At 48.7% G+C, this 20,526-nt stretch overlaps 1 protein-coding gene across 1 annotated transcript; it reads right to left on the minus strand.

Annotated features, from left to right (window-relative positions):
* Positions 1 to 4,138: 4,138 nt before the first annotated feature.
* arhgef2b (Rho/Rac guanine nucleotide exchange factor 2b) lies at positions 4,139 to 19,512 on the minus strand. The gene is made up of 22 exons (XM_015011543.2): positions 19,312 to 19,512; positions 16,454 to 16,604; positions 15,322 to 15,389; positions 15,176 to 15,239; positions 14,969 to 15,101; positions 14,648 to 14,751; positions 14,425 to 14,568; positions 13,664 to 13,914; positions 8,880 to 9,005; positions 8,648 to 8,765; positions 8,328 to 8,576; positions 8,181 to 8,257; positions 7,905 to 8,077; positions 7,750 to 7,817; positions 7,442 to 7,651; positions 7,248 to 7,325; positions 7,124 to 7,179; positions 6,195 to 6,236; positions 6,031 to 6,081; positions 5,675 to 5,953; positions 5,454 to 5,607; positions 4,139 to 5,386 (listed from the first exon to the last, which is right to left on the minus strand). The coding sequence occupies exons 1-22, from the start codon at positions 19,369 to 19,371 to the stop codon at positions 5,352 to 5,354; spliced, it is 2,691 nt and encodes an 896-aa protein (XP_014867029.2). The 5' UTR covers positions 19,372 to 19,512; the 3' UTR covers positions 4,139 to 5,351.
* Positions 19,513 to 20,526: the final 1,014 nt, after the last annotated feature.

The following is a 20,526-nucleotide window of genomic DNA, read 5'->3' on the forward strand; positions in this document are numbered from 1 at the left end:
GCTGCTCTTTTTTTTTTTTGAGGAAGAGGAAGAAGCAGTCAAACCAGTGCCCCCTGCTGGACTCCGAAGAAACTGCAGCCTGAACCACGAGCATTTCAGGTCAGAGTGCTTTACATAAAAAACACAACAAATTACAGAAACACATTATATTTCAGTGGCAAAATAAAGAGAAGTCATAAAAACTCTTATCCAGACCATGGTAACTAATGTTCCAGTTATTATTAATCAAATCAGCTCCAGCCAGCTGGGTTTTTAGTCTGGACTTAAGGAACTCAGTGTTTCAACACTTTTTCAGTTTTCTGGAAGTTTGTTCCAGATTTGTGGTACATAGAAGCTGAATGCTCTTTCTCCATGTTTGGTGCCAGAACCAGTAGACTGATCCAGCAGCAGCAGATCAGAGATTTCTACTATGTAGAGAGTCACCCGTTGTCCATGCTAAGTTCTTGATGTGTGAGGTTAAAGAAGAGTCAGTGAGTTGAATTCATGAATTCCATTCATTAATACCAAAATACAGCTGGTCCATTATGACCTGCTACCTTTAAGAGCTAACAGACAAAACAGCATCCCTGATGGGTTTGTGATCTCCTTTGTTAGCCTCCATCTAAGCTACTCCCTAAAAGAGTACTTTCCTCTGTGTGTCATCCCTTACTTACCCTTAGCTGAGCTCTCATTTACATTTCCTAACATGTCATTTCCTTTAGGTTTAGCTTAGCTTTAGCTTAGCAACTAGCAAACAGATATAGAATCAAAACACAGAATTATTTATTCTCAACACCAGCAGTAGTTTAAAGTCTCTTCTCTCAGTGAAAGACTGTAGAACTGGGTGGTGTCTCCATCTCCCTGGTTTTAGTCAGAACTCCAGCAGCAGCGTTCAGGACGGTTGATGTGAAGATGCTGCTGTAGATCAACATCTCATTATGTTCAGTGATGGAGTCGTGAACTGGTCCTTTTAGCTGATAATGATCTGACATCCAGCAGAGCCTTTTAGTGACTCGCTGGTAGATCATCGTTCATTTTGCAGTGGATCAATCTGAGGTCCGATGTCAGACTGCTGCATTTATTCTGTCAGTATTTCAGTTTCAGACAGGGATTCTCCTGCATCGTGCCGGTGAATGTCCAGCCCATTTCTGTGCAGAATACAGGCGGTGAGGATGAGGCCCGCTGGCTGAGGACCAGTGGAGCTGGATATTTTTGTTTAGATCGACAGACTATTGACGTGAGATCTCTGGGGATAACGTTTCACAAGAAAGATGGACATATTACTGTTTATATTTTGTGAATAGAATATTACTAAACTATATTTATATCCACCAACAAAATACCAGCTAATTTTAGCTATAGTGCTTGGTGTAATACCAGGTTTCAGCTATGAAGGCTAACCAAGATTCAACATACAAGAGACCATGCATGTCAGGCACGTGCAGAAGGGGGGTCTGGGGGGGGCTTGAGCACCTGCCCTTTTTGCTCCTTGCCCCCAAGTGCCCTTTTGGTCAATTTTTTTTTTTTTTTTTTTTGTATTATTTCCTAAGCCCTCTTCTGACACATAAAAACATGTACTAAAATTATTTGCTTTTTTGGTTTTGTTTTTTTTGCACAACATAATAAGCCCTCCAGTCACCTTGTTACCTTTGACCTTTTGCCCGTGACCCAGTTGCCTCTCGCGCAGTGAGATAAGGCGGCTAACTGGAGCTGAACGATCCAGATTACAGATCAGTTTTTGGTGAATTAAAACGTTTTTAGTGAATAAAGTGACCTGCTGCTTGTCAGATGACAGAAAACGTTGAAGTCTCGTTTCTGCTTCAGCGGTTTAAGCAGAGAGGTAATGAAATGCAACAGACACTGACAGGCCTCTGTCTGCCTTTCTCTGAAGAACTACTGAGGGGAGGAGACAGCCAGGTGAGGAGAAACTGTTCTGATCTATCATTCAGGATTTTTATCATACAGACATTAGGCTGTTGTTGTTGTGCTATTAGCTAATGTAACAGTGTTTAGGTTGTAGAATCCCACTTGCTTTATGTATCAGTGCAACGGGGAAATAGCGCCCCCTCTCTGTGTGGCTGGTTATATGCTGCTGGCTCCTGCACTCAGTGCCAGTCTGAAAGCTGCACGAGAGGTGAATTTCATTCTTCAGCACACCGAGTAGAAAAATGTTAGCAATCGATAAAACATCATTTTTATTAACTTAGATAAATAGAGTGCAATTAATATTTACTAGATACGTGCCTGGCACCAATTTCTGCACTTTTAATTTCGTTATAAAACACTTCATGTGCTCGTTAAAAAGCTAACTTAACGCTCTGTTGCAGTGAGCTGATTGAAGCTGAGCCTTGCACTGATTCCAACCCGATATTTTCTCATTCAGGAAATAAACTGCAGATCACCCAGAAACTCCTGGTCTTCTTTAAAACTACACAACGCAGAGTGGAGGGGTCACTTGGGCCGGGCTGGTACAGTGGAGTGAAGCAGAACCCGGTTACACTAGCTGCTAGCTAACGACTTTGTTAGCAAAACAAGATAACTGAAAAGCTTCTTCCCTGTGTACGAGGCACATCGCACATCCAAAACTTATCATCTCCGTAATGGATAAATGTCCGATCTTCTAATTTGCTTTGCTGCATAATGTACATTGCATTTATTCTGGCGTTAGGTAAATGTGTCTTGAAAGAGAATAGCACTTAAATAAAAGTCCAACAAGGATATTCATTTAGAATTAAAAATAACTCACCCTTACTTAAAAATAACACTACTTACTTATCTATCAGGCGTAGGGAACAGCTGGAGTTTGGGAACAGCGCATTCCTGATGTTCAGAGGGACCCATCCATGTGGGACCCATCTGTCTTCAGGTTCATTAATATAAAAAAACGTATTTTCAATCAAAATAAGTTTATTTAATAATTCCCCATAAACAGAACAAAATGGCAGCGCCATTAAATGAAATTTCTGGGCTCCAGATGCTGAACTTTGAGGAACGCCTTGGCCGTTCTTCTGTTAGCTTCATCTAGACAGCAGGAACATGAACCGGTCGCTAGCCAGTTAGCTTCTCATCATCCATCCATCCATTTTCTTCCACTCTTGTTCCCAGTGGGTCAGGAGGTGCTGGTGCCTCTCCTGCAAATGTTTGGGGCGAGAGGTGGGGTCATCTGGTCAGGTCACCAGTCTTTCGCAGGGCAACACAGAGACAGACAACCAAACACTCACTCACTCCTAGGGAGAATTTAGAGAGACCAATTTAGATCATAGTCATGTTTTTGGACTGTGGGAGGAAGCCGGAGTACCTGGGGAGAACCCAGCATTGCACAGGGAGAACATGGAGACTCCATGCAGAAACACCCGGGAATCGAACCCAGAGCCTTCTTGCTGCAAGGCAACCAACTGTGCCATTTGCAGGCCTTATCATCCATCCATCCATCCATCAATCCATCCATCCACCCATCAATCCACCCATCCATCCACCCATCCATCCACCCATCAATCCATCCATCCATCCACCCATCCATCCATCCATCCACCCATCAATCAATCCATCCACCCATCAATCAATCCATCCATCCACCCATCAATCCATCCATCCATCCACCCACCCATCAATCCATCCATCCATCCACCCACCCATCAATCCATCCATCCATCCACCCATCCATCCACCCATCAATCCATCCATCCACCCACCCATCCATCCATCCACCCATCAATCCATCCATCCACCCATCAATCCATCCACCCACCCACCCATCAATCCATCCATCCATCCATCCACCCATCAATCCATCCATCCATCCACCCATCCATCCACCCATCAATCCATCCATCCACCCACCCATCCATCCATCCACCCATCAATCCATCCATCCACCCATCAATCCATCCACCCACCCACCCATCAATCCATCCATCCATCCACCCACCCATCAATCCATCCATCCATCCACCCACCCATCAATCCATCCACCCACCCACCCATCAATCCATCCATCCATCCATCCACCCATCCATCCATCCATCCATCCATCCATCCATCCATCCATCCATCCATCCACCCACCCATCAATCCATCCACCCACCCACCCATCAATCCATCCATCCATCCATCCACCCATCCATCCATCCATCCATCCATCCATATAACAGCAGACAGGAAGTTTCTGAGGTTTTTATATTCAGCAGAAATCAATAATCAATAATCGGTTCCTGAAAGGTTTCAGGTTGTTCTTCTGGATCTTCCAGATGTTTCTGTAAATTCTCTGAAATGTTCTGGCCAGGAAACCTTCATCATCATCTTCATCAGCTGAAGCAGCTGGAGTCGTTTGTGTCCATCATAGTGTTTACATCATGTGACCTCATCATCATCATCATCATGTTGACACAAACTGGTTAATTAACTCTTATTGAAAAAACAGCCATGCTAACATGCTAATGTACAGCAGCTGTGACCCATGCAGACCTCCCTCCCAGTCCTCCCAGTCCTCCCAGTCCGCCCGGTCCTCCTAGTCCTCCCAGTCCTCCCAGTCCTCCCAGTCCTCCTAGTCCTCCCAGTCCTCCCAGTCCGCCCAGTCCTCCCAGTCCCCATCTCTAACTGGTCCCCTCTCCCCACCCTGCTGCTGTATTAAAAACTTTTTGGCTTCACCTGAACCTGGAACAGATTTTGAAGCTAAATATTCAGACGTAACAAACAGAATAAAAGTTTCTAAAACTACTTCTGTTTAAATAAAGTTCCCACAGTCAGGCTGCAGCTCCAAAGGCCTTCTGGGTAATGTAGTGTGGTGACCGTTCATGTGTCTCATGTTTGGCTCTGAGCCAGGAACAGAAATGTTTCTGCTTCCAGTGAAGCTCAGCAGGACGATCCGCTCTGAGATCTGCTGAATCAGCGTTCCTATCAGGCCAAATCAATTATTACTTATTGATCAGTCTCTCGTTTTAATATCTGAAATCCTGGCAAGCAGCATTTCCTAATTTATCCACAGTTTCACTCCAGCTTCTTTTCCCCCTGACCTTCCCAGTAGCTCCCAGTAACCTGTACTGGTCTCCAGCTCCCAGGATTGGCAGATCGCCTGAAGTTTTTTTTGAAGAAGATTTTGATCTTTGGACTGAGACACACAAACTCCGCCCACAGGCCTTATGGCCTCCAATCAGAGCTGACCACAGCCTCTGTAAGCCCCTCCCTATCTGCAAGCCCCTCCCCCTCCAGCAGACATGATCAGTAAACAGTTGTCATGGTTACACTTCCTGTATCGAACAGAAAATTTAGGAAATGTTAAAGGAAAATGTCCGACAGCGAGTGGATCTGTGGTAGCAATGGTGACATCACGGTGACATCACAGTGACATCATGGCGACGAAATCCACTGGGAGGTTAGCTCTCGCTCTCCTCGGGAATGTCCTGGAGATCTGGGGGTCACAGAGTGGCGGTTACCATGGTGACAGTGAGGCGCCCGGCGGTGACGGCGGTACTGACCTCTGGGACTGTCGGAGCGCGGCGAGATCTTCATCACTTCCTCCTCCTCCTCCTCCTCCTCAGGCCCCTCCTCCAGGCCATCTAACTGGTCGACAGGATCCTCTACGGCCAACGGGGCGACGGCGGGCGGCTCGGCCTCCAGCTTCCTGTCAACCTGCGGGGAGACACAACGGACATCAGCGCTGTTCGCCGCGCCGCATCACCTGGCTATCCGGACGCACCTGCTGGTCCTTGGAGGCGTCGCCCTTCCCTTTGTTCTTCTTCTTCTTCTTCCCGGACCCCGCCCCCTTCTTGCCGCCCTCCTCTGCCTTCAGACGCAGCCGCGACAGCTCCTCCTGCAGCAGCTCCACCTGCCGCCGCAGCAGCACCACCTCGCTGCTGGCGTCCAGCGTCGCATCACGCGACATCGACCGCACCAGGCGGGGGGCGGAGCCCGGGCCGGCCGGGGGGGCAGCGCCCGCCGACAGCTCCAGGATCGAGTCCTGCCGGATCACCGCCGCCTGGGGGCGGAGCCAAACACAGCTGTTACATCACTTCCTGCTTCAACAGGAAACGCTTTGAGACTGGAGGAACGGACCTGCAGGGCGTGAAGCTGCGTGCTGAGCCCGACCAGCCGCTGACGCACTTCCTGTTGACACAAAGCGGGTCAGAACCAGGTCAGACCCGTTCTGTCGGCTCAGCCTAACCTCTGAGCTGACTGAAAGCTGATTGGTCGAAGCAGAAACAGGAAGTAGTGGTTACCTCGTTCAGGGTCCGTTCCTGCAGCTGGTTTCCGTTCCGGTCCTGAAACACGAAACCGGGTCAGAACCAGAACCTTCACAGTCACACACACTCTGATGAACCGGGTCGAGCCCAGCTCTTATCTGCCGCCTCCAGATGACTCGCTGAAACAGAACCATTTTGGATCGCCGGCCAGCCGAGGAAAAACGGACCCGCCCAGAACTGCAGAGCGATACCGCCGCTGTGCAGCTGCTCCTGTTGCCATGGCAACACCCCAACTGGGACCAGTCAGAACCTTCATCAATAATCTGCGAACCTATACCAAACCTATAGTGGACCTGAACTCAGGCCCAGCGGCATTGGGGGGCTTTGTCCGCCCACAGAGTCCGCCGGCCCCCTGGACTGGAAGCTGTTTGTTGTTTTTACCTCAGAATGGCCAATTTATTCCTAAATCGATTTGATACAGTCGTGCCTTCCGCATGTCCCATATCTGTGTCCTCTGTCACTTTTATCAGCACTTAAAACTGTCTAATCCGTTGTTAACATGCTGTAACCTGTTTTTCCGAGCCGCCTTTAAACGCAACATGAGCGCTAGTGAAGGAGACCTGCTGCTGCTGGGCGGAGCTACAGGTGTGTTAGAATCACGGCAGCAAAACACAAAGAACTTTAAACAGTTTTTCCCCCAAACTAACCGCCTGTTGAGCAAAGCTGCTGGATGCAGGTAATGTTAGCTAGAAGATGACTAGCTAATATCAATACAGCACCTTAAGCTTATTAACTAGTAGCTTGTAGGCTCCTGGTGTTGGTGTCTTAGCTTCGATTCATTTTGCCCCCCCAAAATAAGTCGGTGCCCCCCTCTTAAACTCGTCTGGAGCCGGGGCTGCCTGAACTGGACCTGACCCGGCTCAGACTGAGTAGAAGCAACAGAGTTCTGGTGGAAGGAGCTTTACCTTGGAAGAGCTGTTGTTGAGTTTAAAAGAACCGTTGACAGAACCTGAATCCCCATCTGAAAGAGAAACAGGTGAGAGGAGGTCGGAACCATCCCAGGTAAAGAGCAGAACAGGTGTGACTCACTGCTGATGTCCTGGTTGCCGTTGGTTATGGAGGATTTCTGATTGCTGGTGTCAGACAGCAGCGCCGCCAGTTTGTCGACTGAAACAAGAAACGGAGAAGGAAAGTCAGATTAGGGTAACCCTAACCCAAACAGAACCAACAAGGACCAAGCAGATGTCCAAGCCTATCTAACCAGCTAAGCAGGGCCTCCTCACCTTCTCCAATGGCGGCCAGGAGGAGCGGTTCTGCTTTGGGAGCGTGCGGCGTGTCGGCTCTGAACAGGTTCCGGTTAGAGGAGGAGGTTTTTGCCTCCACATGTGGCTCCTCTCCGTCTTGTCGCGCTGTGGCCTGGACCAGGTCGGAGAACAAGGTGGCCCGCTCCTGCAGGAGCTCCAGAACCTCCTTGTCCTTCTGCTGGATGTCAGCTGTGGAGACAGGCGAGGAAGAGGAGGGACAGACGGGTATTAGGACCTAACTTCACTCAGGGTCAGAGGTCAGAGGTCACCAGGAGCAGCATATGTACCTCTGAGGCGGCGCTGTAAAGCTTTGTCTTCAGTCTCAATGAGAGGAAACTCGTCTCTGGAAGGACAGCTGCAAAGAAAACATGACGAGTTTTCAGCCACAAAACAAGAAGGAAACTACGTCACTGTGGTTCATGTAGTTGGGCGTAGCACTGACCTCTGAGCGGCCTTCTGGATGCAGCTCATCCACGTCTTCCGGTCGTCTTTGGACGAAGCGTACAGCTCGTACATCTCTGGAGGGGCGGAGTCACTGATCAGGTACATCCCTTTTTCCTGATTGGCTACTTCTCTGACGATCAGCTTGGTCAGGGAAACCACAGGGGACTTGTCCTGAGACACAGGAGGACAGACAGGTGAAAAGAAGGTCCCTCAGAGACAAGCCCAAGTTCACAGGTTTTTAAAAGTGATAAAGGTGAGATCAGGTGTGACTCACCAGTGACGCAAAAGTGAACTTCTGGTCCTTTTCCTGGAGGAAAACTAAGATGTCTGACATCAGCAAGACCTGCACATCTGGAAAGAGCAGTGAATGTTGTCATCAGGTGTCCCCCAGGTATCAGCCAGGTGTCCCCGCCCCGCCTACCTTTCATCCTGGAGCCCTGCACCTTCCAGGTGAGCGTCCCCTCATGGAGCAGCTTCCTCCTCAGCAGCTCCCCCCCTCTGAACGCGCCGCCTCCCTTGACCTCAGCCTGGGCCCGCGGGTCCAACCGGGCCTGGACCTCCTGCAGCCTCCGGTTCCGGTCCAGCTCCAGAACCTCCTGATCCACCGAGCCGATCAGCTCCTTCAGAAGAACCAGGGCCTCGTGCAGGTCTCGCCGCTCGTCCGGACAGCCTGCAGGGGGCAGAGCGGGTCAGCGCCACCACTGGGTGGGAGGAGCACCTGGTGTGGGGGCGGAGCCTCACCTTTGGTGTTGTCCAGGATCCTCTGGATCAGAACCGGGTATTTGGTGATCCGCTGGGTGACCAGCAGGATGCATTCCTGGACGCCATGGCGACGCAGCAGAGGACCGCGACAAACCCGCTGATTAACGCAGAAAGAAACCGGTTTAATCTGGATACCGTCCAGCAGCACCCACTTTAATCCAGTTCCAGTTCAGTCAGTGTGAACCGGAGTGAATCTGGTTCTGCTCCTCACCCTGATGAACTGCTGCAGCCTGCGGTCTCGGTTCAGCACTTCTTTGTAGAGTTTCACTGCTTTGGGGTGGCGGCTGCAGAACTCGGAGTAAAGCTTCTTCATGTCTTCGGCACACTGACCTGAAAACTGCGTGCGCGCACACACACACACACACACACAGTTATTAGAAACATGTTCTGTCCCATCAGAACTCTGAAGCTGATGTTCACGTATGTCTCCAGAGCAGCTGCTAGCTGCTGTGTATCAAAATGTGCAGCTTACTCCCATTATTATTATTTTTAGTGGCATTCTGAGTTTAAAATGACGACATAAATTGCGAAAAACGACAAAATCCCATAGAAGTCAATGGAGGCTCCGCTGTGTCTTTCTCTCCCACACAAACTTGCAGCTGCAGTCGTTAATTACCATGGTAACGGGTCCGAAGGGCCCAGACAGAGGCAGAGAGGAGAGAAGCCTTTCACAACAGAGCTGCGAGTGCTTTTCCGCAATGTATTTTGGGAAACGTATTTAAATGTCATTTCTTAACTGGCAGTTCTGATTCTCAAGATGTCTCCTACCCAGCTAGCAAGCAAATGTTCGCCGAACGTCTGAATGTTCACTCTGAACATTCGTGCATTATGGAAAAAAATATTTTTGCTGTAATTTTATTTAATCACTTTTAATATCTTTAAAACCTTTATGGTGGTTAATATTTTTAACAAAATCTATTCATGTTCTTTTAGAATGTCTGCATCTGAACGTCCGTGTGCGACGTTTAAAAATGCGGTTACTAGCGTCAATACCTTATTTAGCCAGTAGAGGGCTCCACGCCTGTCCAAACATTATTCTCTCCATTCAAAATATGGTGATAAGTCCAATTTTTCTCATTTCCTTTCCTGCATAATCTACATTGCATTTATTCTAACGTAGTGTAAATGTATCAAAGGAGAGTAATACTTAAATAAAAGTCATTTAAAAGTACTTTCATTTGGAAAATATGTATATAGTCTACCGAGTGACGTCGCTTCCCAACCTGGATTGTATTCGGATTTCTGCAGTCATGAAACAACGCTTCTGTATTTCACATGAAACCGATGGGATCAGTTCGGTCAGTTATTGGCTTCCATACTTATTTGTATCATATTCTAACCAAGCATGTTAGACCACTTGGCGCCATTATCTCATTTCTTCTCAACTTTGATTGTAAGTTTGATGTGGCCAGAAATATATTTCTGCGTGAAGTTTCCTGCTCCCTTAAATCACCAAAAATGGCTGAAAAGGCATACCCAAATTAAATCAGCTGCTGTTCTTGGACAATTTGGAGTACCTGCAAAAGCTTGGTTTCTTTATGAAGATCACAAGCTAAATTTTCTATTTTAGCAGGCAAAAAAATACTTTAACTGTAAGTAGTTTGTAGCTATTACGTTTGTAACACAAAATTTTTTCAATATTTTGTTTCACCCAGATTTTTCATTTTTATTTCTTGTAAATACACATTGAGTGTTGAATGTATGGACTGGGAAATACAATAAATCTGTAGAATAAAGTATTCTGCTTGTGGATTTCAAGTTGGATCAAAATAGCACAAAAAGAAATGTCATTTTGAGGATGTACAGGTGTTGTCCAAGTGTGCCATTTGGAGTTTCCATTTGGTGTCTCCAAATGGTACACTAGGACAACACCTAATATACAAACTTCTAATGACTCAATGAGGAACGGATCAACGAGGCTCTAATGAAAGATGATGACCAGAGGAATCCTCCGGTAGACACAACATTACTGATAGTGGAAGTTACTTATAATTATATAAATAAAATAGCATATCTGGGGGGGTTAGCGTACAGTCAGACCTCCTTCCCCCCACCTTCTCTCCTTCTTTGAACCCCTCCCCCCGCCACCATTCCCTCGGCCCCCCATTCTCGCTCTTCGGTACGCTCTACCCACCTCGCTCTGACTGTATCAGCGGATGACTAAAAGCTTCCGGTATTCTCAAATCCAAAACTTGTCCGCTCTCTTACAGTCATAATTCTCCACTCCCATGAGTTGTGAAGTTCTGCTGAAGAAATACATCTAGTTTTGACACATGGCTATGCAAGCAGCTGGTGGATTCATGTCAAAACAAACCCCAAAATGCCTTATGACAGGACAGGTATTGGCTACACATCAGTGGCTTTAGATTTAGTTTCCCAGTTGACCTGTCAGAAATATTCCAGAAAGAATACAGGCATGTCAGAATGAGCTCAAGTCGCTCTCTGGATATTATTGGCTCGGAAAAAGCCATTTCATAACGTTATTGGTCAAATGCGGTGTCAATCAAAAGGGAGGGGAGCTCTAGGCTGCCCAATAAAAGCGTCATAATAGACACTGGCAGAGTTTAAACCCTTAAATCTCAGCCCCGGAAAATACAATGGAAAAACGGCACGCGTGCATTCCCGTGTGGGTTAAGGGGGGTAAAGAAAATAAATGAATTAATACTTAAAGTTTATATAGTCAAGTGTGCAAAACTTACTGACATTTTCCAACACAGCCATGAGAAGAGACAGCTGGTAATCGGAGTTACACCATTTAATTTTCCTTTGCGATCAATGAAGTATATTTGAATTGAATTATTTTTAGATCCATAGGTGGAATCTAACTAACAGCAGAATCTACAGGACTAGTAAGCACCAAAGTGGACTAGTTTCTATAAACTAGTTAATGGTTGTAGATGAACAAAAAATCTAAATGTTCAGTCTGATCCATAACAGCATGTTGTTGTTGAGCCTGATTATCCTGAGCTACTGTCACCTCACTAAACCCCGTCTGTCTTTTCCTTCTCTCTTGGATCAGCAGCTATAAAATAATATGCAGCTGGACATATTAATGTCAGGGCATTAACTGGTATCACAGCACAAACTAAGTGATGTTCTGCTTAATGCAAGTTGTAATTCAATTACCAACAAGTCCTAAATCTCATTATTTCAAGGTCCTTCAAAGAGTAGTTGATGCTGAGCAGTCTGTGCTACAGCTTCTGACTGAAGACACTGTTTTTCTAATTAAGAGGAAACTCAGAGATTTTCATATTTCTCCTTAATGAACATCACTGGTGTTTCATACTATTAATAATAACTATTTGAATGTTTCCTTTAATAGATTTGCTTAAAGTTATGATGGATTTTTCTGCTATGTAATTTCAGGTGACAACTTGAAAGTAAGGTAGAAATGTCGCCTAGCTGAAGATGTCAGACCTCAAAGAATAAGCCCAGGAGGATCAGGGTGAAAAGTTTTTCTATGGCAGTAATTAGGATTATTAGCTGCACAGAGTTGTTCATGGTTTCCTTCAGCTTGATCCCTTCATGTTGCTTCATTGGGATTAGGAGTTTTAAAAACCACCTGCCATTTCTACAGTATTACAGACCACTTAGAAATACATGACAATCAAGTAGGTCAGAAACGATGACTGCTTGACCGCCTTCCATACCACATCCCTGCAGTGTCTCATGGAGAACCAGCGACCCAGCCTGTATACGATATCGATGGCATCTGGTAGTTTTTCTTTGGATCCTGGCGCTGTCTTCTGGCAAATGGAAACAACCTTGCTACGAACATCTTCTTCTTCACCATCTATTCCCGAGAGCTGCAAGTCCCATCTTCTTTTATAACGTGAAAGTTTGAGCAGCTTATTTTCCATTTGCAGCATCTTTTTTCTGATTTCTCAACTCTCCTGACGTTTCCGTCATCTTTTCTTGCACTTCTTTCATTTCAGCATGAATATAACCCACCGAATCTATGAGATCATTTATGCTAGCTTGCAGACCGTCCGCTCTCTCGTTTATCGTCAACTTTAAAGTTGCTATGATGTAGGGAAGAGCTTGCAAAGAATGACCACTCACGCCGCTGCTAATGAAAAATCTGTGACCCATCATTTTCTGTGACCGCAGCAGGCGATACTGGGTAAATACTGATACAGCTGGGATTGTAAGATTCACGTCTCCTTTATTACCATCGCAGTGACGGAGAAAATAAAATGTATTACTTTGTATTTGAGGCTGAACAGTGACCACTGCATCGCATCCCTATGTGCTGTCGTTAAAATATGTAAACCAACCGTGGCTGTTTAATAAACCGGTAACCGATTAAGAAATGGATCACATTGGTCACAGATTATTCTGGCCAGAAGAATCAAGCTATCGCCCCCTGCAGTCACACATTTTTCTGTAACACCTCCATCTTGTTGGGCCTCCAGTCCCAACGAGATATAATGCTGCTAAATAATGCTGTTTGCTGTTTCCAGTGACGTAAATCACGAGCAAATCAAATGGTTTCGGTGCCGTACCCTGCTGTGCTGCTAATGCTAACCCTGGAGTAGGTAGGAAAGTCTGAGAACAGTCGGACTAAGCCGCGCCGGATCTGCTAATGGAAACTGAATCTGGTTGGGGTGGACCGGAAAAGAACTGGACCGAACCGGTTAGAGACGCTCTGGTGGAAAGGCGTCTTTAGTTCAGTCAAAACCTCCTAATGTGGACGTCCTCCATCAGTCCACAGGCGGAGGAAGTGGGTCGGCTGAATTCAGTACTACTGGAGCCCTGCAGGGGGAGCCGTCTCCCTCAGACTGAAAACCGAACCTTTATTCTGGCTTCATGTTGTGACTTCTCAGGTGAGGTGGCCAGGTGAGACTCACCAGCAGCTAGTCTTTGTATTGATTTTGTGTGCAAATAAAATATTCTATTTAACTGGTTCCTCAGACGTGAACCTGCCAGGTTCTGCCTGGTTCTGTCTAGACTCCAACTCCCTCTGACCCCCTTTGACTCCACAGGTGAGCTCACCTGTCGCAGCAGCAGGTCGCCCAGGCGGCGGACAGTAAAGTTGTTGGCGCTGCCCTCCTGCAGCCCGTCCTTCCTGCGGCTCAGCAGCTGGGACAGGAAGTTGGCGTGCAGCTCCAGCAGCTGGTCCAGGCAGGGGAAGATGGTGTGGACCACGCCTGCCTCCAGCAGCACCTCCTCCTGCATCCCTCGCCGGTAAACACCCTCCATGATCCGCAGCGTCCGGACGTGGTGGAACTCCGTCTGGATCAGCTCTGAGACATGGGACGGGTGGAGGCAGATGGGTGGAGAGGTGGAGGCAGATGGGTGGAGACAGATGGGTGGAGAGGTGGAGGCAGATGGGTGGATACAGAGATGGAGAGGTTGAGACAGAAAGGTGGAGGCAGACAGGTGGAGGCAGACAGGTGGAGGCAGATGGGTGGAGGCAGATGGGTGGAGAGGTGGAGGCAGATGGGTGGAGACAAAGGTGGAGAGGTTGAGACAGAAGGGTGGAGGCAGACAGGTGGAGGCAGATGGGTGGAGGCAGAGGTGGAGAGGTTGAGACAGAAGGGTGGAGGCAGACAGGTGGAGGCAGATGGGTGGAGGCAGATGGGTGGAGGCAGATGGGTGGAGAGGTGGAAGCAGATGGGTGGAAGCAGAGAGGTGGAGGCAGACAGGTGGAGACAACATGTAAAGTTTATTCCATTTATTTGGTTCTGGTTCTGCTCAGTCCGGTGGTTGTGTGGCTCGGCGACTCCCCCTGGTGGCTGCGGCTTGCATCGTACCATAGATGACATCCTGCTGCTTGATGACGTCTTTGTGTTGCGTCTGCAGGAACTTGGAGTCCACCGCCATGCTCCAGCTGTCGGCCTGGACGCAGCTGCCCTCCGCCTGCAGCTCCTCCAGCAGGGGGCTCCACCACCACTCGCCTGTTACAACACAGCCTGTCGTTATCAGACGCAGCACTCCCCGCTGCCGCTAGCGGACCGTCAAGGAAGCTCAACGCACCGTCGTCGGTCAGGGACTCCATGGACAGAGTTCTGTTGCGGAAGTTCAGCGACTCGGTGGACTGGGACAGAATCCTACGGAGACCGACGGACTCCTCTGTCCCCCTGGGACACAGAGAGACAGAGCAGCTGAAACTGTAGCTCAGGACTCTGAACCCGTCTCTGGACTCAGCAGTGGTGCAAATGATCACACCTGCAGGTCCAATCAATCACCTGCTAGCTTTTAACCACAGCGTTAGGAACAGAACAGGAAGTGGAGGCGCTACCTGTTAGCAGTTGGGCGTGCCTCCCAGCAGCCAATCAGATCTTGGTTTTTACTCACCCTGCAATGTTATTGGTGGAGACGCTCTTGGCGAGCGTCAGGCCGGACCGAACCCGCCTGGATCCCAGCAGAGACTGTCGCAGAGTGTCTGAGGGGTAGATAGCTGAGCTCGGACGCTCCTTCATCATCGGAGCTGAGGATGAGCACAGAGGAAGAGGATGTAGGGTGGGCAGAGACAGACAGGTGGAGGCAGACAGATGGACTCACTTTTGGTCCGCAGAGCGACGTTCTGTAGAGCCGAATTGTTTCTGACTAACGTCAGCTTCTGTTGCTGTGGGACAAAGACAGACAGACAGACGGGTGGTCAGACACAGGCGGTCAGATAGACAGGTGTTCTGGTAGACAGGTGTTACCCTCTGCTTCATCTTAGCGCAGCTCGCCACGCTGTCCCTGCAGCGGTTGTGGATGGTGACATTGCATCCTGGGAAAGAAAAGAGTCTGCTCAGTATCTGCTCTCTGATTGGCTTTGCAGGAATCACAGTAGTGATGACATAGGCTGGTCAGGTTCACCTGCAACACTGTAGCCAGGTGAGATATTGCTGCCACATAGACCTGGTCCATTTCCCTACTTGGAGTTCCGAGACCTGGACCGGTCCCTACCTGTCCTCAGCACTGAGCACCAGCACCGGCTCTCCACAAGGCCCTACTCCCCACCCACCCAATGATACCATCATAGAGATCGGGGGCCTCTCTCTGGAAACCGACTACAAAGTGGAGAACGGAGAACAACCTCCGTTTGAACACCTCCAAGTCGAAGGAGCTGATCGTGGACTTTAGGGGGTGCAAACTACACATTTACCCCTTTATTTATTCATCTATTTATTCTTAACATCCCAGTTGTTCTGTGTTTCTGTGAGAGGTTCTGTTTTTTAAATGTCGTGCATTAAATTCTGATTCTGAAAGTGAAGTTGGTCCTCTCTATGCACTATGGACACACACCTTTCTATCTTCATAAGGACTTTGCATTGACTCAACTCACACCTCAGTCCTAATCCTGACCTCTGACCCTAGAACAGTAGCTCTCCTTATGGGTCCCAGGCTTTGGGGCCCATAAGGAGCAGTGGGTCCTCACAACAGAAAAATGGGCCTTACAACGTGAGAAAAACCAAAACACAGACACACACTTTAGCAGAAGTATAACAGCTGTGTGTATATTTCGGTGCAGTAATGACATCATCAGTGGAAAAACTGATGTCATTACTGAACAACAAAATGGCTGAGTGTGTACTGGCCCACAGTGCATAGAGAGAACCAACTCCACCACCTCCACCCACAAGTTGAGGTTCTTGTGGACAGTGAGGACATTTTTCTGAACTGGGGGTTGGGGGCAGTTAGATTACCGAATCAAAATCAGGTTCAACTGTTCCTGGTGGTCACACAGTTACCTGAGTTTACCTGGGCAGCTGAGTTTACCTGGGCAGCTGAGTTTACCTGGGCAGCTGAGTTTACCTGGGCAGCTGAGTTTACCTGGGCAGCTGAGTTTACCTGGGCAGCTGAGCGCCTCCTTGGCTGTGATGCTCTTGTTGCAGGAGGAGCAGAGCGTAGTGGCCGATACGCTGAGCGAGGTGAACAGGTGGCCGCTGCTGGAGCGCGCCTCCCGCTCTCTTGTCTCCTTCAGCCGCTCCTTCTCCTTGATCTGGACAGGAAACCAATTAAACCATTGGAACCAGTAGAAGTAGTGAAACCAGTAGAACTACAGAAACATTTGGAACCAGTGGAACCAATAAAACCAAGGGAATCAGTAGAACTAGTGAAACCAGTGGAACAACTGGAACCAGTTAAAACCATTGGAACCAGTGAAACCAGTGATACTACTAAAATCATTGGAACCAGTGAAACCAGTAGAACCAGTTCACCAACAGGTGAACTGTAGGTGAGGGAAGAAAGCAGAGGGTGGAACAAATACCTGGAGACTAGGGGGGTGAAGGCTGGAAACACCTGAGCTCTCACTGTTCAGTGTTTTGTTCTGAGGGAAACCGGGTCAGAGCGGTACCAAACTGGATCAGAACTGGGTCAGAGCGCTGTCACTGTATCGCTATGGGAACTTCTGCTTTCTTCTGTTCTGTTTCTCTCAACAGGAAGAGGAACAGGAAGTCCATCTTTATTCATCAGAACCGGCCGCAGGATTACATCAGAGATGTGTAAAGGCGCCGAGTCCAGACAGCAGCCCAGGTCCTGGTTCTGGTTGTAACCTTTGTGTTCAGATGGGGGGTCCTTAAACTGGCGCCGCCCACCTGCATGCATCATTAACCGTCTCTAATCCTCACCTGGATTCCAAACTCCCAGGATGCATTTCACCAACAGCACCCCAAATGGCTGGAAGAAAACGGTTCTATTCTGGTGAGCTGTTCAGACTGGCTCTGACTTTGTTAAACTGGTTCTGACCGAGTCAGACTGGGTTAAGCTGGGTCCATATGGATCATACCGGTTCTGTTGGAACCGGCTCAGGGCAGAAGCGACGCTCAGTGACAGTCAGTGATCAGCTGATGGATAAATAAAGAGTTCAGTGATGAAGAGGAAGAAAGGGAGCTCTGTTGGAGAGAGGGGGAGGGAGGGCGAGCAAGTTGGGTTTAGAGCAGAGAGAGAGAGTCAGGAGGAGCCAGGTGGTTCCAGGTCATGTGACCGCTGAAGTCTGCAAGGTGATAAAGTTCTGGAATCCTCTAGTTCAGGTATTGTGGTAACAGCCAATCACATCCCTAGTGCTCCCAGCCAGTAGAGGGAGCCAGCGAGCCGCAGATTAACTCAGCACAATGAGACACGAGCAAGACACAGCGAGATGCAGCACGACGAAACGCATAGTGACGAGACGCAGAGCAACCAGCAACTCTGGTCGTGATGCTGCAGCCCCAGCAGCAGAGCTAACACTGTTAGCATGTTGCTGAAGCACCCAGCAACCATCTTCTTCTCCCACCACAGACCTGATGTTTGACCTTTGACCCTGAAATCTCCAACCAACTCCACTTAAGATGAGATAGTTGTTCCAATGCCATGGATACCAGATCCACCAGATCTCACAGCGCCCCCACAGGCACAGAGGTGAACAGATGCTCAGAGGGTTGGGTTGGTTTGACTCAGAAAGAGAAAAGCAGCAACAGCAACAAATGTTGCTGTTTTGGTTCCAATCAAACAGCTGAGACTGGAGCAACCTGCAGCTCCAGGTGAGTCAACCTGCAGGTTTCATCAGTAGAGCCACTTCAGATCAGCTCTGCTGCTTTCATTAAGTGGCTGAGATTATAGATCATAAATCGATAATAAATCCTTCGTATGGCTGTCTTATCACCAAGCTTCGATCAATATTTGAGCAGTGGAGTGAGTGGGCACACAGGGCTGCTGCAGCCTGCGGGTAACCATGGCAACGGCCAGGATGCTTCAGCGAGGCGTAGGCGTGAGAACACCCGCTCTGCCTCATCTTCATTGGGATGAAGAACACTAAGCGCCGCTTCAGCGACCAATCAGAACTCGGCTCAGATTCTGCTGAAAGATTTTGGAGTAAAAACTAAAAACTCCCACTGTCCTTGAAGCAGCATTCCCAGTTAAACCAGTGACCACGTCCCCACCACCATGACACCTCCACCGTGCTTCACAGCTCAACCGCACCAACCCGACCCAGAAGAAGAGCAACGGTTCTGATCACAAACATGGAACCTCTGAAGAACCCTCAAAGAATTCTTCAGAGGTTCTGGGACCTCCGTTCTGCTGATCAGAACCGGTCCTGGTTCTGGAACTGATCGGATTTTCCTTCAGGTTGTTTGGGTTTGTGGGTCAGAGGTCAGACCTTCCCATCTCTTCCTGTATGAGACACTGCCACGCGCGCGCCCCAACACACGCGGCGCGCGCATCCTCCCCTCCCCCCCACCCCGCTTCCTCCTCCAGGACAAAGCGGCCACGCTGCCTCCTTTAAAAAGTCCGAACTCACCGAACCGCTTCGGTACCGGCCCACGCTTCTCGCACACGCTGTGACCCACGCAAGCACGCACCCTGTTCACGCGCAGTAGAAGACACGCGCGTGCTCGTTTGAGTTAGCGGAAAGAAAAAAAAAATCTGTTTCCCGTTTCTGATCTCCGAACTTTCCTGCTGCGTTTCCCTTTAAACTGGACCCAGAACCGGGCCCTGACTCGAACCCTGGCCCGCTCACTAAGTCATTCCGCCGACGTAACGAAACCAGCGGTTCGGTCCGTGTTTTCCAGATGTACCCGGTCAGATCCGAGCGGAACCAGGCAGATTCGGACCGGGACCAGGAACCGGTCTGCTCGGTTCGGTTCGACCCATAATAAAGTGTGTATAATTAAAGTGTGGGTGGTCGCGCGCGGCGGGGTTCGGCGGGTTCCGGGGTTGCGACTCACCTTCAGGCTGCTCTCCTTCATCCGGTCCTTCTCCCTCCGGCTCTCCAGCAGCCGGGACATCGAGTCGCAAATCGGTTCCGATTGGTTCCGACGATCCGGGTCAGTCTCTCTCACTCTAAGCCACAAAGTCCGGAGGTTCTGGTCCCGGTCCGGAGCGCTCCGCCGTCTGTGTAGGGGGCGGGGCTTGAGTCTGACAGACAGATCTTTTCTGTACTTCTGACCAATCAGAGCGCAGCCCGCTGCCGCCGCATTCGGCTAATCCCGTCCCTGCTCGTAGTTTAGGCCCCGCCTACCAACACATCTAGGAGAGCACTCGTTTCTGGAGCTGGAACAGCGCAGTCGACGTTTTGGGTGGGGTTAGTCTCTATGACAACGTGTCACTAAGTCACATGACCCACATCAGCCAGTCAGAGCGTCACTAGAAGTCACGTGACTGATGATCAAACGGTCTCCGCTCCGGATCGATTAGCTCCGCCCTCCGACAGAGGCATGGACAACAGACAACCGAGTGACGTGGAAGTGAAGGATCCGACCCCGCCCGCCCCGAAGCCCAGCGAGCAGCGCCGGTAAACGACCCGAACCTCCACCGGCTCCCCTCAGACACAAAGAAATGACGGAGCTGCAGCGGAACCACGAGATAAACAATAACTGATCACCGCAGATCTGGATCAATGACGGCCACTGCCGCTGTCACCATGACAACCCGCCATCACACAAAACGCACAGGAGGCACGTTCGGAGACGCCGCCTTCCGGCAGCAACGCGAACTGCGGTTCAACTTTATGATTAACTTTTTATTTTGAATATTTACAAAATTTTACATACATTCATTGAAAACATAAATAATATGCAAAGCATGAAAAATAGTGATATACAACAGAAATTAGTTGGAACAAATATACTAAAATACTTTTATTGATTCCAAAGGGAAATTAAATTAAATTAAATTTTAACAACCCATTTTGTAAAATTGTTGGATTTCAACACAGCGCCCCCTCCCGTCAGAAAGATCAGTATTAGCAGAGGTATTTCCATCACTTGACTGTTTCCATTCAGTTATAGTCGACTTTCATAGCTGGATATCTTGGATAAGAATATCTAGTTGATCAGCACTTTACAAAACTAGAGACAGGTGAAATTTCCTGTTAATTTCTCTGGCTGCTTTTCCACAGGTCGTCCCATAATTCATCATCTATCAACAGATTTGACTCATGT

This window comes from Poecilia mexicana, unplaced genomic scaffold (assembly GCF_051168715.1).
Source record: "Poecilia mexicana isolate PSO_F unplaced genomic scaffold, ASM5116871v1 scaffold_16, whole genome shotgun sequence".
NCBI lineage: Eukaryota > Metazoa > Chordata > Actinopteri > Cyprinodontiformes > Poeciliidae > Poecilia > Poecilia mexicana.

What these genes read in the sequence shown, in the direction of transcription:
- arhgef2b (XM_015011543.2), bottom strand. Translation starts at nt 19,371, where the DNA reads ATGTCCCGGCTGCTGGAGAGCCGGAGGGAGAAGGACCGGATGAAGGAG. An exon ending in GATCCTGGACAACACCAAAG is followed by an intron (nt 8,577 to 8,647) that starts GTGAGGCTCCGC and finishes TGCCCCCTGCAG; the next exon opens with GCTGTCCGGACGAGCGGCGA. An exon ending in CCTGGCCGCCATTGGAGAAG is followed by an intron (nt 7,326 to 7,441) that starts GTGAGGAGGCCC and finishes TTCTTGTTTCAG; the next exon opens with TCGACAAACTGGCGGCGCTG.